The sequence below is a fragment of the Cimex lectularius genome, unplaced genomic scaffold, assembly GCF_000648675.2.
Source record: "Cimex lectularius strain Harlan isolate CLEC.00 unplaced genomic scaffold, Clec_2.1 scaffold59, whole genome shotgun sequence".
Taxonomy (NCBI): domain Eukaryota; kingdom Metazoa; phylum Arthropoda; class Insecta; order Hemiptera; family Cimicidae; genus Cimex; species Cimex lectularius.
In genome coordinates, this window is record NW_019392794.1 from 825,540 (window position 1) to 844,280 (window position 18,741).

Here is an 18,741-nt window from a genome sequence, read left to right on the forward strand (position 1 = left end):
GCCTTTTTAAACTAATCTTAAATGTTTTTTAATGTAAACAGAACTCACTTTTAAATATAAAAAAAACAAAAAAAACCAACTATGTATGTATTTCTCTCATATTAATTAAATTGTGTGCACTAACTTTTTAAAAATTGTATGGTAAACAAGACCAAGAATATTCTGCCATTTTCTTCTTACGGTGTTTATATATTTCTTGACATTTTTTACATGTGCAGCAGTTAATTCAACCAAACTAATCGTTTAATGTATTGTAGTGTGTAATGTAAAAGGAAAAGAAACCAATAAAAACTTGTAAAAACAAAACAAAACGTATTTTATTTTGTAGCTGTGTTCACAGGGCAACTAAGGCATTAAATGTAAAAAAAAAATGGATCAGTTTACAGTTTAATTAACATGTGTTGGCTTTCAGCTTGAAGAACTCGATCAACGTACGAGTCGGCCTCCCGGTGTAACCAGAAAGGTAGCTTATGTCGGACCCTCCGTCTGGCCCGAATACCCCGGCTATGTCCATGTGCATCCAGTTATTTTTAGGGGCAAATTCCTGTTAAAGATAAATTAATACTTGAAAAAGGTTCAAATACTACAATTTTTATAGTTTTGTCATTTTTAACGGTTTCGGTACCTATAGCTAAAATAGGTACCACAAAGACGACCAAATTACATGTTCATCTCAGTTTTAATTAGTTTCACCATGGTTTATCCAGGATCATCTACATTCAGACCCCATGAGGTGATCTCATGTTTTGGTTTAGAAGTAAATTTGGACTTTTTCGTAACCTTAAAATATCTAATTTGTTTAATTATTACAATAAACTCATAAGTGGGGTATGACTATCACACATCACTTCTTTTTCCTTTTTATATTTAACTAAACTTGTCCACATGGGGATCTATTTTAATGTACCTCACCATGACAAAATAGCAAGGAATATTGTAAAGCATCATATGTCACTTATGTGATGTAGAGTGCTAGTAAGGCTTTCTAACATAATGTCTCTTGACCAACCATCACTAACGCATTTTAATTAGCCATTGGGGCGTTGTACCTCCCTCTGACCTTAAGTTTTTTTCCCAGCAGTGATAACAACTTTACATGAATCGCAAGTAGGTGACACCTTTTCAGCAGTTGTTTTATATATATAAGGGTTCACATAAAGGAGCATCTTTTGAAGTATTTCGACCAATTTTTGCTTCACAACTGGACAGTTTGAGCATCTCAGATTTGCTTCTCCTCCATCTCCCACAAAATATATTTATAAGAATTGAGCTTCTAGTTGATCTGCAGGCAACATAATTCCAAATTAATGATAAACTTGACCCTGCACCTTAAACATCGGCATAAATCCATCTTCAGATACCTGCTTAGCTCCAAACAAGGTCACCTGAAAGCAGCTATTTATACTTCCTGATATGATTCATAAAATGATTATGCTCAGGATGAAGATCCATAACTAAATTGTACAACAGGTCTGGCAGAGGTTCAAATGCCTCAAGGAAAACTTCCCACCACTGCAAAACATGCCATGAGTTTCTTCTTTCCACTTCAAAATGTTACACCACTGACATTTATGGATCATGATACCTATGCTGACTGTGCTATCCAATTCATAGAAAACTCGAAATCACACACCAAACCTGATAAAGGTTCTTCCCATATTTTTTGTGCACTATTTTTCCAATGTATCAAGGTGTGTGTTATGATAATTACAGGTAACAGCTTGCCTGTGAACTTCAGGGTGTAATTTTTGAAATCTTACAACTTCTTGTTGATGTGCATTGAATTCTTTTCAGAAGATTTTTTAAAATTTGATTCTTTCAGATGTTATTTGTGTATCGAGCCTTGCGATTTTTTTATTTTCTGTGTTTGGGTTGGTTAATCCTGGTCTAACTCTTGGTTTGACGAAGATGGAGATATGGGCTCAGTTTGAAGCATCGGAGATGTAGGTCTTTTTTATCCTTTTGATGTTATTTTTGAGTTAAGATAACCTTTGGCATATTTGAAATTGAAAATTTCTGAAGTCTATTTTTTTTGTGTGAAACATAAGCATAAAAAAGACCACTTGAAAGATTTGCTGTGAACCTAAGTCGTTTTACATGGAAAACCAAGAGCAATGGCATCAATTATATCCGCTGTCCGTTCTCTTGCTACTGAAAAGCAGATGATACTGTATGCATGCCAAATCACATAAGTTTCTGCCCATGTAAACACTACAGTGTGACAGGAGCGAGAATTGAACGCCCTTGCACAATATAACAAATTCATACTAAAATATTTTAGAATTTTTTATTATTGTTAATATTAAATTTAAAAAAAATTACTTACTTTCAAAAATGCTGCAGCGGTACAAGCTCCACCACCACTTCCTTTCCCCACATTGTTCACATCGACAGCTGGGTATTCTAAAATATTATGAATTAGAATGTATTACTTTTTTTTTACATACCTGTTTATTTACCTGTCACTCGACTGGAGTAAGCTTGGACAAGAGGCATACGCCAAACACGATCGCCGGTAATAACGCCCGCTTTGCGCATCATTTCATAAAGAGGTGTGGAATGAGTAAAAACTCCGGACATCGCTGATCCGAGGGCAACCCTCATTGCCCCTTTGGAATGAAAGACATTTAAACAAGAAAAAACAACAACAAAGAAATACAAAAATACGCGATTAATCACCAGTAAGCGTGGCTAAGTCGATGGTTAATTCAGGGTTAAATTTGCAAGCATACGCCAAAGCATCAGCTAATATGAGCCTCCCCTCGGCATCCGTATTGTCTACTTGAATGTATTTTCCATTCATAGACTTCACAATGTCACCCGGTTTCACTGATCTTCCACTCGGGAGATTTTCACATAAAGGAGTTAAACCTGTAATTAATTTGTTATACAGAGGTTTTTTTAATGTTTTTTTTCAAAAAACTTTAAAATAAAATGACTTTTGTTTGGTTAATATTTGGTAAAAAATTTTCCTTTCTATGTAAGAAATTTAAAATTTACCAATATTACTCACCGATAACATTTAAAGGTAATTTCATCTTGGCAATTGCTTTCATTGTGGCAACAACACAAGCTGCTCCTCCCATATCTGCTCTCATTTCATCCATTTTTGAAGACGGTTTTATGCTAATTCCACCACTATCGAAGGTTACCCCTTTTCCTATAAATTTGCACTGCTCATTACTATAACGATGATGACAGACAACAAGATCAGATTCACAGACCTACTAGAACAATTGGTTTTTCACTAGAACCTGAAGAATAGTTCATTTCTAAAAATTTCGGCGGCTCATCAGAACCCTGAGCGACACATAAAAAAGCACCCATGTTCTGTTTTTCTGCCCATTCTTTGTTGTGAGCAAGCACTACAACTCCTTCTTTAGTCAATTCTTCTTGTACAATCTATAAAAGAAAAAGCAATAAAAAAAAAAAATCATGAACAATAATTATGTCATGATAGTAAATACCTCAGCGAATTTCGTTGGCGTTAGATAATTTGCAGGATCCTCTCCGAGTTTCCTAGCAAAGTTCTGTGCCTGAGCCTGGATAGCACCGATTTTCCATTTATCAATGTTCTCTATGCCATATGGATGGACGTCTGGGATTTTCTTCTTCTTCTTTTCCTCCTTCCATTCCTGATAGTGCCAGAGGGATAAAAACACTCCTTCGGCACAAGCCTCGGCATCGCCGAGGTCTTCTATTTCAACCGATGATATATCGACAGATTGTAAATTTTTACAACCAGCTATAATTAAGTTAACATAAAAAAAAGAACTTGTAATTTAAAAAGTTAATATATATTAAATATTACCAGCAGCAGCAACCCTCACAAATTCTTTTCTTTCATCAATGTCCTCATCAGCATTGTAAGAAGTAGAGAATTTTCCAAGCCCAACGACTGCTACAGCTTCAAAATTTTCAGAAGGCTGATAAAATATTCTAGACTTTCCCTTTGATAAACCAGACCTATAGATTTTAAACAATAGTTTAATTTTGGGTAGATTCAATATCTATATTATGTACCACCAGTACATAAAAAGTTTCAGTTAACAGTTTGATCGACCCTGATGATACTGTTCTTACGATATACATAATTCAAATGCATGTCAGCGTGTATCAGTGGAAACTAGAATACAAATTTCTAAGCCTAAGTTGGTTTTATCCATCTAAACTGAACTTAGACTAGTGATCAATTGGTGTGATTCATCATTCCCGATTTTCAAATTTTAATTGTGATTTATTATTTGAGACTTATAATAAGCTTTATTAAAGAATTTATGTTTTTTATTCTGATGCCTTTATTAAGAATTTGAAACAATATGCATCACATCAATACTTTCTAATTTCAAAAGGACTACAGCAAGGAGAAGCCTTGTCACCCATGTTATTTGATTTAGTGGTCTTTTAAATTATTTTTTAAACAGAGGTATTTCAACTACAAGGTCTTGTTAACTCCCAGGTGGTGTTTTGGAAAAAAAAAAGAAAAAAAAGAAGCCCATTTGTATGTGTTGGGCTGATGAGATTTGAACCCAGGACTCTTATGATTTAGTATTGTAAAATACCATTAGGGGTATGTACTGAGTTTGGCTTTTTCCAAAGAATCTAAGGTTGTTTAGGTCTTTCAAAGAGTTCATAAGAAAAGCCAGCTTGAACTGAAACTAAATGAAAAGATGGCAAGAGGCTCATGATGGAAAGAAATTACCTAGAAAGAATAGAAGATATTTACATTTAGATTTTTTAAATGCATACATGTCATACTGATTAAGTGAGAAAGTATGGTACTAAAACCTAGGCTGAATAGGTGCAACTTGTCCTTGCAAAAGATTAGTTTTTTAAACATTTGTACAAAGGTTTAGTTAATCATATAGAAGATGTAGGGACCAAGGTGGCTGAATTGTTAGATCACGTCAATGCCTGGAGGTTCAAATCCTAACATAAACCTTTTATTTGAGAATAGTAAAAAACAAGATTGCAAAATGGTCTGATTCCATGATTCATCAAGCTCTCCTGTATGACAAAAAATGACAAGGTGAGATGGAATAACAAAGGCCTGGACATTGATGATGAAATATGAATTCTCAATGTATGGGAAAAGGTGTTGAGGTGAACTCAGTGGTATTGTTGAAACACAGCATGTTGGAACGTTGGATGATGAAGGCATAAAAATTTCCATTCTAGGGCCAAGTAGGGGAAAGTGGGCTCCAGATGGACAAAGTCGATGGCCTTAGGGTTCTGGAGGAAAGTGGCACAACTGAGGAATGTATTTAGCTTGTGGCTGCAAGACTTCAATTTCTGAATTATTCTTAGAAAATTGTTATAATTGTTCATTTACCCACATTAGGGTTGAGATACGTATTGGATACACTACCTTGAAAATTCATTCAAAATCCTAATCAAATATATCTGATGACAAAAGACCTCCCAGTAAAGAAGGAATTAATACATCCTAACAGGAGATATTACCCATGCCCAAACTTTTTTTTTAAATTGCAATAATTTATAACCATCTGCAATTTCTGGTTAAAATATAAAATTTGATGATACATAGATATATTTACTGTTTACTTTGAGGGTAGCAAATAATCAGTACTATTTTCCCATTTCACTACCTGCTCATCATAAAGGACATCTCGGGGTGGATAAAGGATATCACATTCAGTGAATACGTTGGATTGGCATTGGGTCCTTTCAAGAACAGTACCTCACTGAAGATGGCACTAAGCCGGAATGCATTTGAGTCACATCAAAAATCCTCAAATGTAGACCCAGTGTCAGTTCAACTGTATGGTCCTTAGACAGGTCTGTATAAACGGTCAGTGAACATCTTACTAAGGCTAAGGACATACAAGGACAAGATTAATAGTCATATAATGTCCTCTCATTAATTGCTATTGCTTCAGGATATATTTGAAACAACACTTAGTGTTTGAATTATGAAATCCATGACCTTTGCCAGTATGGGTGCACTCTGATGTAATAATTATTATTCTTACCTTTCTTAAAAGACAGAAACGACTAACTAACCATTCGTTTAACTCGAAAGCATCAATTTTGTTAAGATTGATTGTACAAAGCAGGAAGTCCTTCATTTAGGGATTCACAACTCTCCAAGAATAATTCTAGGATGTCATACGGCTCCATAGGTTTGATTTGAACAATAACTTTTATACAACTAATATCACAATCTATTAATTTGAAAACAAATTAAACTATATTGGCAAAATGAGATCTGCTTGTGATGCAGTTTTTGCCAAGAAACGTTTTTTGGCAATCAAATTTTGAAGGCTTAAAGTTTATGATTGATGAAACATTTCTCTGGGTATCCTCAATTAGACCACTTACTTTTAAAAAGTATGTATAAACAGACTTCGTGTTTTCTGTGTTGCGAGATGCATGCCGGCAAACAATAACTAGCAAGAAAAAATAACATGATTGATCAAGCTGTAGATTTTTCATTTATTAGACTCACTACAATGTTCCTTTTATCTTTCAATTTATATCATACATAGAAATTTATTTTCTAATTTTTTCAATTACTTAGTTTTTATAATTTGTAAGTTTTTCTAGGCTTAAGTAGACCAAAAGATCGTCAAATCATCATTTCACCAAATAGAAAGGTGCTGTTAATTTTTTTTATTTTTTAAAGGAGACGTGCAAGGGAACTAGAAAGAACATCGACAAATTAAACGAAATAATTTATTAACCGACATTTAATCGTTTTACTAAGGCTATGCCAAAAATAATGTTTTTCTTACAAAATTGATTCTACTGCTAATCATCCTCTATCTATACACATGTATATTTTATTCAATACATTTAAATAAAGCGGCACATTGTCCTCGAAGTACATAATTGATTGAGAAAAAAAGAAAGAATAATATATAGATAATAATCAGATCAGCCTTTTATTTAAAAAATATACATTTAACAACTTAACAAAACAAAGTTAAGGAAAACTTAAGTCGAACGCCTCCTCTTAGTACGATAATAAATATAATTTTTTTTCTTTTTTACATAAATACATTGACATTTGGATCACAGCAGAATATATAAAAAAACTAAAAATAAACTTAAAAAACATTAATTAAAATCCAATTGTTCTTTGTACCACACAAAATCTGGTAGTTATGTAAAAAGGTAAATGAAAATATATTGTTTCATACATAGTACTATACATTATTATCTTACAGCATAGGGAGGTTTTTTTCTTTTTTTAAATGTAAACTTGGTTTAAGATTGGAGTTAAGCGTAGTAATACCTAAACAAGGTAATCACTTGTCTAACACACACAACGTACATTAATATTAATTGAATTCCCATGTTTTTAATAAACGTATTGTTTCAATCCCACCACAAAAACCCTAATGATTTCTTTTTTAACATTTACATATTAATAATATGCTTGGTAAACACCTAAATAAAAATTTAGAGAAACGTCTTAAGTACAGAATTTATATCACTACTGATTGGTTTATATAATTTAGTAGTATGATAAATTTTCAGTATAAATCTTCTTGAAAAAAAGTTCTAACATCTTTTCTTATGGTTACACATTTTTATACGAGTTCTAGAATCTTTATTATACCTTGACTGTTTGCTGCTACGACGATGTTCGAGTGCTGTCGCCAGCAGACAGCTGAAACAAATTCATTTACATCTTCTTCCCGTTTTTCTTTTTCTAAAACGCTTCGAACGGCATCGAATTTAAAACTAAAAAGCTGTTTTGAAAGACCCTTGTAATAAACGTACAATGAATTGTTTTCTGAGCCGCAGCCGATATAATCACCGTTTGTTGCCAGCCCGACAAAATTTTTCTCGTTTATGTGCCCGACGAAAGATCTTAAACAGTGGGCACTGTTTATATTCCACATTTTCAACTGGCTGTCAGTTGAGGCAGAGACAATATCCTCTCTGTTTAGAAACTTAACATAGGAAACAGCCTTCCTGTGGCCTTTGAACACACATAGAGCCTCTTTCATGTTTCTCAAGTCGTAATAATGAACGCAATGATCGGCAGAGCCGAATGCTAAATGACAGGAACTACAAGGGTTAAATTTGACACAACAGACGTTGGCTTTAGCCTCAAGACACGCGACCGAATGCTCCATGTTCAGTGACCATAATTTCACTCTTGCATCATCAGATCCAGAAGCTATCAATCTGGTATCAACATCGTTGAAATCGACACTCCAGCAACGTTTCTCATGCTCTTGAAACGTCTTAGACCTCTGGCCCGTACTTACATCCCATACAGTAACGGACCCTTCGTAATCGCTGCTGGCCAATGTCGACTTGTGATACGAATTCCAACTCACGCATGATATCTTGGAACTTGAAATCATTTCGATCGAAGGATAATGTATATCCACTACATCACGGATAACAGAAGCGTAATCAAAAACCTTTATTCTTTTGGTGACACCAGCGATTGCAAAAAGTTCGTTATCTTTATCAAATTCAATACTTGAAACAATTGTCGAATTGTTAAAAATATCGGAAGAGTAATTTAACGTTGCTAGAGGTCTTAAAGTACTGTATCGAGAAAACTTGACTAAATTATCTCGAAATACGTCTAAAGACGATGATGTTCCTTTAGTTGTATCTACAGGTGTTTTAACATCGGACTTGCTGAAATGCAACTCAGAAGCTCGCACTGTGAAGTAACATTGGACAAAGTCATCAAAATGCGCATGCATTCTTTTTCGGCATTTGGCGAGAGTGCTCGACTCTACAGGTTTCTTATTACTAAAACTTTCCTCCTCATCTTTATCCATAAGTTTATCACTTTCGACCACTTTACACTTTTCTTCTAATTCAAATTTTCTTGTTTCAGTCTCTTTAACAATAACTTCAACTTCTTTTAAATCTTTCCTTATTAAATCAACTTCCCGGCTCAACTGGTTCAACTGGCTTTCTTTCTGTTTTAATAAATGTTCTAAAAAATTAAACAAGAGCTTATTTTGGGCTGCACAGGTTTCAGCTTCCAGGATGTGCTTCCTCTGTGTAAGTACTTCAAGAATAACGTTGACATCAGGAAGAGAGAGGTTTTCAGATTCAGCGGCTAAAAAGTGCCTCAGCTCATCGACTGGGTGTTCTTGAATGTCAATGTTGTGGGTCAGTTCGGCGCCTCTTTTTATTTGTAACTTATGCTTTGAAATAAGCTCGTTTAAAAGAAAATTTGGAAAAATGTTATCTAAACTGTTTAAAATAAAACTACACTTTGGGCAACGGTTGTAATTCTCAATCGATCTGACGATGCAAGTGTAACAAAATGTGTGGCCGCATTTTGTTATGAATGCCTCTTCGATCAACTCGAAACAGATAGGGCATAAAAAATCGTTTGTCTTGTCCTCAAAAGAGCCACTCACACCGTTCAAGACAGACGGATGCTGCCGTTTAGCAGGTCTCGGCTGCCTCTGAGGGGTTGCTATATGGGCCAGGCTTTGGGATGAAGATGGTCTGTTGGAAGCCATTTTCCTTTACGAGGTAGAAATCTCAAATACTCTCGAACCTGAAACAATACAAACCAATGCTTAATGCAACTTAAGTACAAATGCATATTTTGACCCCTCTAACATGTTAAGAGCTGGATTTTAAGTCCCAAGATTAATATTAACATTAAGCACTTTGTATTGTTTCAAGTTCAATTTTTCTAAAAATAACTATGGGACTTATTGTTAATGTTAATATTAGAAAGGAGATGAAAACTTTTGACTTCTAAATTGAAATTTTCTAAATGGTTGTAAAAACATTTCCAAATTATTTAATAGTAAACATAGTTTGCATTTAATAAATTATTTAAATACAATAAGAACAATTGTAAGTATTATAAAAAAATATGGTAAGAACAGACATCAGTAGATGGTCTTCTTTAGGCCCAAGTCACTTGTGGAGGTATCTAAAAGTGCAAGCAAACTCAAGGTCGCCTTGAAAGTAAAGTTAAATTTTTTAAGATTAGCTGTAGCTGATAAACCTTAAATAAGCCCTGGAAAATGGCAGATTATCTAGTAATTTTGCGACAGTAAACCAGTATTTCAAGACAGCAGTTCATTCATTTGTTCTACCAAAGAATAACTTCATTGTCAGTCTTCATGACAAAAAAAAAAAAACTTTTTATGCATTGCAAGTATTAAGTTCTGTGTGTTAAAAGGATCAAAAGACCCACAGAAATTGAACTTGTCCATTGGATATCATTAAAGAACGAAAAAGAACTGTTGGTATTGTAAATTTTTTGAACTTAGTCATCAGTTGACAACTCCCGTTTAGAAAGTTTGACAGGGTTAAGTGATAACAACAAAACACTAAGAAAAGACAGAATTCTGTGACTTTAAAAAGACAAACAGTAGATTTTTATACTGCAGGTCAACTCATTACTAGGCATTTTTTTACTTTGTGGCTTTTTTTTTTTGGGGGGGGGAGGGATTTGAAATAAAAATCATGAAATCTTATACGAAAAAAACGCGTTTCTTTATTCTATTGGAAGTGATTAATATTCAGCAGGTAATCAATAATAAAATTCCTGGACCACTTTTTCTCGTACAAACTCATCGTTAGGCAGGTGGTTTTCTATTTTTGGGTTGGAGGCTTCAAAAGAAAGGCAAAAATTGCATCCTACAATAAGTATATACATATTAATAGTAAAGATCAATTGCAAATTAAATAAAGTAAAACTTCCTCAAACACCTTTTGTCCTGCAGTTTCTAGGGTTTCTGTTTCCGGCGCCCTTAATATATCAGAATTTTTCCACAGTGCCCCAAGTCGAAACAATTGTCTATCTCAGTGTGAACTTTTGATAATAGTAGTAATTCATTTCCAATTCAGAAAAACAATTATATATCTAAATCTCTTTATTTTGTGTTCTTATGAAATAAAAAAAAAACCTTGCCTTTTAAAAAGCGATTACTTAATAGATCAAACATAAAAGTGAATACCTTTTTTTTTGGACAATAATTAACATCCGTATTGAGACTGGATGGCCACCAGAGTTTTTGTTTTTAGGGTTTTATAAAGGGGGGTTTAGTTTATAGTTTTTTATTTTTATAAACTTTATAGAAAATGTTTGCAGCACCCTTGTAGTACAGTTTGTAAATACTGCCATAAACTCATTATTAGAATTTTCTCTTCTCAGATTGTCAATTTCCACCATTGCCCCTGTCCCTTTAAAAACAATACACATTGCATAAGATCAATTACATTCCTTGGCTAATATGAAAAATTCATAAAGCTTTTAAAAAAGAAAAAGAAAAAAAGAAGAGTGTAGGACCCAGTAGATCAAGTGCCGATCAGTTTAACTTCTTTGATCACATTTTACCCCATACACATCACTTTTCATGTTTGAACAAAAATTCATGATGTTTTGTAGCCCATTAAGTGAAATATAAGAAGCATTTCTTCATTGTGTTGATAATAATGAATGAATAGCTTTCAAATGACCAAACTAACTGAAAGATCTACAACCACCAGTTCTTCAAATAATCACTTTCAAAGTAGTTCTTATTCCCCATTTGTTTGTTTATAAACTGTTAGTAAATCTTTTAAAGAGATTAAACAACATACCCCACTTTTATCATTTCTGTTCTTCAACTAGGACTAAGTAGTGATAAAATACTTTATCAGTTTAGCATAAAACTTCTTTGACAATATTTTATCCCATACACTCATTCATTATTAGCACTTTTAAGATTTTAAATTTGAACGAAAAAAACAGTAACATTTCTGTCCAATCTTTAAAAAAAAAAAAAAAAGGATTGAACTCCACACTCACTCCATCATTCATAATTTCTATATTTCTGTCCTGTTAAGTAAACATAATAGGCGTTTCTTCATTGTGTTGATAATAGTGAATCTAGCTTTCAACTGACCTAACTGAAACATCCACAACCACTTTTTCTTCAATTGACTAAAGGACAGTAGAGAGAACAAGTGCCAGTTTTTCATAAAACACTTTTAAACCGTATTTTCTCCTATTAATACATAAGTAACTTTTTGTGTGTAAAGGATGGTTCTACCATCCGTTTACAAAAAGTGAATCGATATACCCCACCTCAATTATTTTATTGGTAACATGTTTATGGCGATATCAGATTTCAATCGACTAAATTGAAACATCCTCAACGATCTGTTTCTCCACACTCTCATACTTTACTTATGGAAAAACAAATAAAAGAAATCCGGGATCATTGGCTGAGTTATTTACTTCAAAGGTGTATAGTATCAGCGTTGACTTTACAGGGTTTAGTTTCTAAAGATAGGACTATGAAATTTGTCGCCTGTAATAAAGATTAACTGCAGTTCATTGTCGATAGTGATAACCAAGCTAATCGACCAAATTGAAACTTCCTTTTGATATTTTAAGAGCACATTTTGACTTTTGACTTGCTTATCAGACATTTGAGTTATCTTTGTTGAATTTTTCTTTAATTATAGACTGAGTAAGGATCCTTTATTTTTACAATTGTAACAGTTATTTTGTTATCCTGGAATACTTAATATTCTGTTATTCAGCGTTAAAATATTTGTTGTTTTTATGTAGAACCCTGTGATACACGTTTCATGCCGACTACACATCCGGAGATGAAGACTATGACTAGAAAAGTTGATAGCTTTTTGTACTTACGCATTTAAGTTTCTGAGCAGTACACCATCATTGTCTTTGTCGAATTTTTCCGCAGTGGGCGTCAATTTAATAACATTATTATCTTCGTTGTAAGCGCCGAGTACGAGCCCCCTCTAGAAGACAGACACAGATAGTTAATAAAAGAAATTAAACGCCGGACTTGATACAACTGCTCATTAAACGGGAAGGAGACTTAATAAAATAAAGACCTTTATTCCCGTTGCGTATTTTCTAATATTAACTATATTAATGGGAGACGACCCGTTCAGACATAAACGAAATGTCGCCATTTTGCATTTTCCAAAGCCTTTTGGATTTTCGACAGCCTTTGCCGCCGACATTCGCCGTCGTTATGTCGTCCGACATAATGATTGTAGGCAGGCTTTTTTTGCCTTTTTAATTCCTTTCTGTTCGGGATTTGTTTAAAATGTACGACTTACTTTAATTGATCTATGTGACTCTTTTCTTCTGGCAGTCACTTCGAAGCTGAATGCCCTCGACATGTAGAATTGTTTATGAAATGGTCGTGGATCTGGGATAAACTTGAAAATTTGTCGGAACATTAAAAATAACTTTTCTTTTTAATCTGTAATTTTGACCAACATATGTTTTTTTTTCGGAGCTGGATATCTGCTAAACGAAGGGAGCGCATCAGCACGCGCACTGGCGTCTAAAAAAACTACTCAAATTCATCAGTCAAATTGCATGAATAAAATTGTGAAGTACAGACAAAGAAATCCTCATGAAGAAAAAAAGTCGTTTTGTATTGTCCTAAAAATTCAATTTTGATTAAAACAAAATTTTATCCAAGACTGTTAATAAATAAAGTTCAACTACAAATCTACATATTTTGATTTAAAAAAAAAAAAAACTTTCTTATTTCAAAATTCATGGATCTCTTTATATACCTGGAAGTCTCTAAATAGCTTTATTCTTATTTAACAGGCAGAAATCAAGATGTCAAATTATTATTCATAATCTCTAAAACGTATTCCGACCCCTCTGGGGTTCCTCAAGGTTCCCTACTTGGGCCTTTCTTGTTTAAACCTTTTGTATGAATTGTATTTTATATTGTTTTCCACATATTAAATTTTCACTCTGCCATTGAAGTGAAAATCTATGTTTGTAGAATCAATTGAAGACTGTTACAAACTTCAAAATACTTTGTTCAACCTTGTACATTGGTGTCACAACAATCAATTGTATGTCAATTTTTTTGGCGGTTTTAATTACCTGAGGTAAAAATAGGATAATAATTGATACAAATAATGATAAATCTGCCTGGGTTGGCTAATGCCTACTTTAGCAGTTAATATTTTTTACATGTTGGCTTTATTTTGTTTACAAATGATTTATAATGATTTTTTGCTGTTCCTTTTCATGTGTAACTGAAACATCTAAACTTTGTAAGGCTTTCTTGGCTTGAGAAACCTGACGTAGGAACATTTTGAGTCAGAATTATAATTGATTTTGAAATATATAAACACACTTTCACGCTAACCATTCAGCTACTAGAAGAAAACCATGTTTGTACAATGTGTAATGTTGGTGCAGTGGAATATGTCTTTCACTAGGTACCAGTCTGCCCTGTTCTAAATGGATTTAGAATAAAAGCCTTAGGAGAAAAATGTGTTGCAGAACTCATTGAATAAATGAATGGTGAGAGCTGGGAATAGTTATGCTCTTTTCATGTAGTAGCTTGGAACTACAGAAAGTTCTTTATAGACAATTATAATACCTGAAGGAGAGTATCATGCAAGCTTTGTAATAGTGTAAATATTTGCGGTAACGTATATTTAAAAATAATTCATGTAAATGTAGATCATGTAATTCATGTAGTTTTTGTATAGTAATGTCCATAGTATATGGTTTAATTATTAATTAAGAATGGTATATATGTGGTTAAATGAACTCTGCACAACTTCATTATTTCATAAGTTTTGCAACTCGACAGAAAGACTCTGTCCATGTCAAAATGTCTTTGGAAAAATAAATTTTTTCAAAACAAAAAAATGGTGCTAAAATAATATGTGTAAGTCAATATTTGAAATTATATATTGAACTTTGTTCACTAAATGAAGCAAATAAACACTTGTTTATCATTATTATTATTGGTCAATAATTGAAGAACCTGTCAGATCTTTCAATTAATAAGACAGAGAAAAAGAACATCATCGATATTGATAAAGAAAAACTGGAATTTTATCCATCTTGATGTGTCTTTTTTCTTCATTTTGCCATCTTCTATGTTGATCTATGAAACCAGTGAATATAGCAAATTGTAAAAACGACCAATCCAGTGAGTATAGCTAGATCAAGATGATCGGTAAGGATCAAATCAAGGTTCATCATCTGCAGATCACATGATTAAATCTTATGAAAGAAAAACTTATGCTTGTTTTAGCTTTTATGGCTTTCAAAATGTTTTGTATAAAGGATTTATTTCAACTATATATAGCTCTTGTTGCATTATTGGCCTTTCTTAAAGTTCAAAATGGTTTTATAACAAATAATTAAAGCCCAACAAATAGTTTTTAAGGCTGCTGAAAAACTTGACATGGATTATTGGGCAAACATTCAGAGAAGTTACATGTTAAATTTTGAAAACTTATTTAGTATTCTAACTACAGAATATATTCATTTGGTAGTCTTTTTTTAATTGTAAGAAGCAAAAAATTGAAGATCTGTGATGGTAGAATGGAAAAAAATGACTTATACTAGATGATTCTTTTATCTTTGTTATATCTTATTATTCAACATATAAAGCATTGGTTTTTTCTTCATTTTCTTATATTTATCGTAAATTTGGGGCTAGAAATATTTAATAATTGTTTTCCTCCCATGACATCATTTAAATGACGCTTAGGCACCAATGTAGTTGGTGAGGGAATCCTTTTGGACCTTGTGGACGTCCCTGGTAGATGTCAATTATCCAAATCGTTCATTGTCGTACATAACAGTCAACGGCTTTTAATCACGTGGATTTTCAAGGGAAGGATTTCTGAAAGAGGATTATGTCGAAATTCGACAAACAACTGGTAAAAACTGTTTAAACATTGCAACTTGAAGTGTTTTTTTAAATGATTTTTTTCTCCAGGGTGTGAATGAAGTGTTGGCTGGAAAAGAATTGCTTAGCAGGCCTGCTGAGGAATTCGGGAATGACGTGAGTAAATATATCTTAACAAACCTTTTCTGAAATGTATTTCTTACTTAATGGTTTATTACAAAATAGTCAACCCATCAAAAGTAAAAGAAACATTCCTCAAAGACAATATTAATGTTAGGGTTTCAATAATAAATGTTTCTCATTGATTTTCAAACCAAAGTGGTCATTGATAACAGATTAAAAGCTGAAATTTCTCAAATTGTACAACAGAAATTTATTCTTATTCACCTTTGTTAATCTTTTCGGTTGAAGCAAACCGAAACAAAATGGTTGATTGTCCGACTATGCCTGGAATCTAGTCAAATTGCACTGCAAACAAAACGTGTTCAGTTAACTTGCTGTCGATAAAACAGATATTTGTGCATCCAAAATATTTGGGTGTACCGGATAATTAATAATTAATTTGCAGCAAGGCTTCGGATTCTATTAGTTGTGACTATTTGAAAGGTTCACATCTTACATTCTATGATCTCTTTGCAGCCACCATATATAACTCAATTGCAACCATTTATCATGGATCTGACAGTCGTAAAGATGACCAATCTCTGACTTAGTGGCTATTTTTCAGCATTGCATAATAAGTCTGTATGAAGATAGTAAAATGACAAAACATATCAAGAGAGACAGAATTTTAGGTTTATCACAACAAAGTTTGTTTAAACCTAAGCGTTTACTCGTGGGAGAACTCTCTTAGAGGTGCAATGTTGCATCTTCCTCGCTAGTGTAAATGTTTTTCTCACGCTCACCGAGAGTATGCTCAATCATTAAAAAAAAATTGAATTTTGTGAGAGTAAAATGCCAAATCCAAAAAAAAAAAAAAAAAAAAAAAAAAAAATGGACCAACGAGAATGTTTGCAAGTTCATTGAAGCATACAAATTGAATCCAATCCTTTTAGGACATCCAGCACCCAGATTTTAAAAATATAATAAAAAAAAACCCTTGTGATGGAAAAATTAGCGACAGTCTTCAATTGTCCAGCCTCTGAAATTAATACGGCAACCATAAGACCCTCACGAACAGAATTGTTTCTCTCATTGCAGTCTTTTTTTTTTAATTACAGGCCCCACTAATTCTACCAGCAGTTTAACTTTAACTTGAAAATCTGCAAAAATTCTTAAATTCCTGGGTGTATTCAAGTTCCAATCCTAAGCTGTAGCGTGGTATATGCCAAAATGATAACTCCTTGGTATCCATGATGACCCACTTTTTTTTCCCATATAGTTTAGGGATGGTTAGTGTTTTTTTTGTTTTTTTTTTGATAAGCACAAAACTAATAACGCTGCTGCTACTTCTCTTTTTCGTATTGAAGACTTCTTGTCTAAAAATCACTCTCAGAACTATCCACTACATGTCTGTAAACGGTCTGAAGTGGACTTAGGAGATTTGCCATGGAGACTTGCTCTCCGAGAGTGAACTCGGTCGAATTTCACTCTCCCATGCAAGGCTCTGAGTGTAATCATCGAGAGCTCCGGCTGCGAGTTTCTCCCACATGTAAATGCACCTTTAAACTATGTAATACTAAATTTCATAAGTAATTTTTTAGAATTAATTATTATTACTTTTTTTACAGCCAACTGTGGAACTTTTATGGGCGAAAAAAGCCTTTGAACATGCAGAGATCTATTTTAATGTAAGTATATATTTCTTTATTTTATCGTTTCATTTGTATTTGAAATTTTGGATGTTGTTCATTAGCTGTTGTGTTCAGTGGATCCAAAAGCACTTCGTTTGACTCCACATGATGACCTTATTTATACAACCTTCCGAGAATCTTTCCCGGATATGGATGTAAAGCTGATAATTGAAGATGAAATCAAAAGCGTCGAGGGTAAATTGGTGAGCGAAGTGCTAAATATATATATATATTTTTTTTAAAGTTTTAAACTGACATTTATTTAATTTTCAAAGAAATGGCGAGATTTCTGTGAAAAATTCAAAGGCGTAGTCGAGGATTATAGCTTTGGCACTTTGGTCAGAGGCGATGTGAATGAGGATTATTCAGAAAAAAATTCCATTTTGGTCACGAGGATTCAATTCTATGCCATAGAAATAACCAGGAACCGGGAAGGCTTGAATGACGGGATAAGAAATAAATTCAAAACGCCATTAAAATAGGACATACATTTTTGATACAGCCGCATGCATTTTTACCTGTAAATTTTATTAACAAACATGATGTTATCATTGTGAACAGCTTACTTTTTAATAAATTGTACTTAATAAGTTGTAAATAAAATTTTTTCTCCATAAAATATCACTTATGTTTACCCTAGTATTTTCTGTAATGTTATGAATAGTCTTATGTGAGTTACATCGACTTGTTAAATTTGTTGCAATACACATTACAAATGCTGCAAGTTGTAGAACAAAACAGAGTAATTAATAATTTTGATAAACCTTCTTAAGTAGCATATAGGAATAAAAAGGAAAAGAAAAGATACAAGTTTACAGATCCCCTGTTCCAAATTCTATTGGAGATCTTGTAAGATTTCAATATTATTATTGTGTTTGATAGAAAAAAAATCAGATTGATATTAAATAGTAATTTATTTCCTATTTATTATGGTTTTTACAACTGGGATTTTTAGTGGTAACAAGCAAATCAGATAAATTACATAATGAAAATCTAGCATGTTACACATGACAGTGTGGATGTCAGTGCAGATTATTAATGATACATATATACAACATTATAGAAATCACTCAGCATTGACGTCAGTCTCAAGAGATTTTTCGTCCACAACTGCTTAAACGACATGTATTAACGTTGTGCATGTTGGAAACGTAGAAGGGACAGTTTAATATTTTTCTTGATATTTTTGATTGGATGAATTGGATTTTACTTTATTTATTTATTTTTTTATTTTAAAAGAGGGTATTTCAACTTTGGGGCTATATAAACTCACGGGTGCTGGTGTTTTTGAAAAAAATCCTTTTGTATGTAGGTTTCGAATGCAA

At 33.0% G+C, this 18,741-nt stretch overlaps 2 protein-coding genes across 4 annotated transcripts; one reads left to right on the forward strand and one right to left on the reverse strand.

Annotated features, from left to right (window-relative positions):
* Positions 1-285: 285 nt before the first annotated feature.
* On the reverse strand, positions 286-13,332 carry LOC106661809 (E3 ubiquitin-protein ligase RFWD2-like). 3 transcript variants are annotated; one of them, XM_014385465.2, is made up of 10 exons: positions 13,057-13,234; positions 12,617-12,729; positions 3,812-3,966; positions 3,468-3,745; positions 3,225-3,402; positions 3,014-3,160; positions 2,680-2,871; positions 2,460-2,609; positions 2,327-2,403; positions 286-544 (listed from the first exon to the last, which is right to left on the reverse strand). In XM_014385465.2, exons 1-10 carry the CDS (start codon positions 13,177-13,179, stop codon positions 392-394), a joined length of 1,566 nt encoding a protein of 521 aa, XP_014240951.1. In that variant the 5' UTR covers positions 13,180-13,234; the 3' UTR covers positions 286-391. The 3 variants fall into 3 exon arrangements, with proteins under 3 accessions (XP_014240951.1, XP_014240950.1, XP_014240947.1); XM_014385464.1 differs by lacking the exon at positions 13,057-13,234 and adding an exon at positions 12,826-12,972; XM_014385461.2 differs by lacking the exons at positions 286-544; positions 2,327-2,403; positions 2,460-2,609; ... (3 more) ...; positions 3,468-3,745; positions 3,812-3,966 and adding an exon at positions 6,682-9,511 and having other exon boundaries at positions 13,057-13,332.
* Positions 13,333-15,522: 2,190 nt separating this feature from the next.
* LOC106662031 (protein PBDC1) lies at positions 15,523-18,009 on the forward strand. Its single transcript, XM_014385828.2, has 5 exons — positions 15,523-15,654; positions 15,714-15,779; positions 17,354-17,413; positions 17,479-17,619; positions 17,692-18,009. The coding sequence occupies exons 1-5, from the start codon at positions 15,631-15,633 to the stop codon at positions 17,896-17,898; spliced, it is 498 nt and encodes a 165-aa protein (XP_014241314.1). The 5' UTR covers positions 15,523-15,630; the 3' UTR covers positions 17,899-18,009.
* The last annotated feature ends 732 nt before the right edge of the window (positions 18,010-18,741 follow it).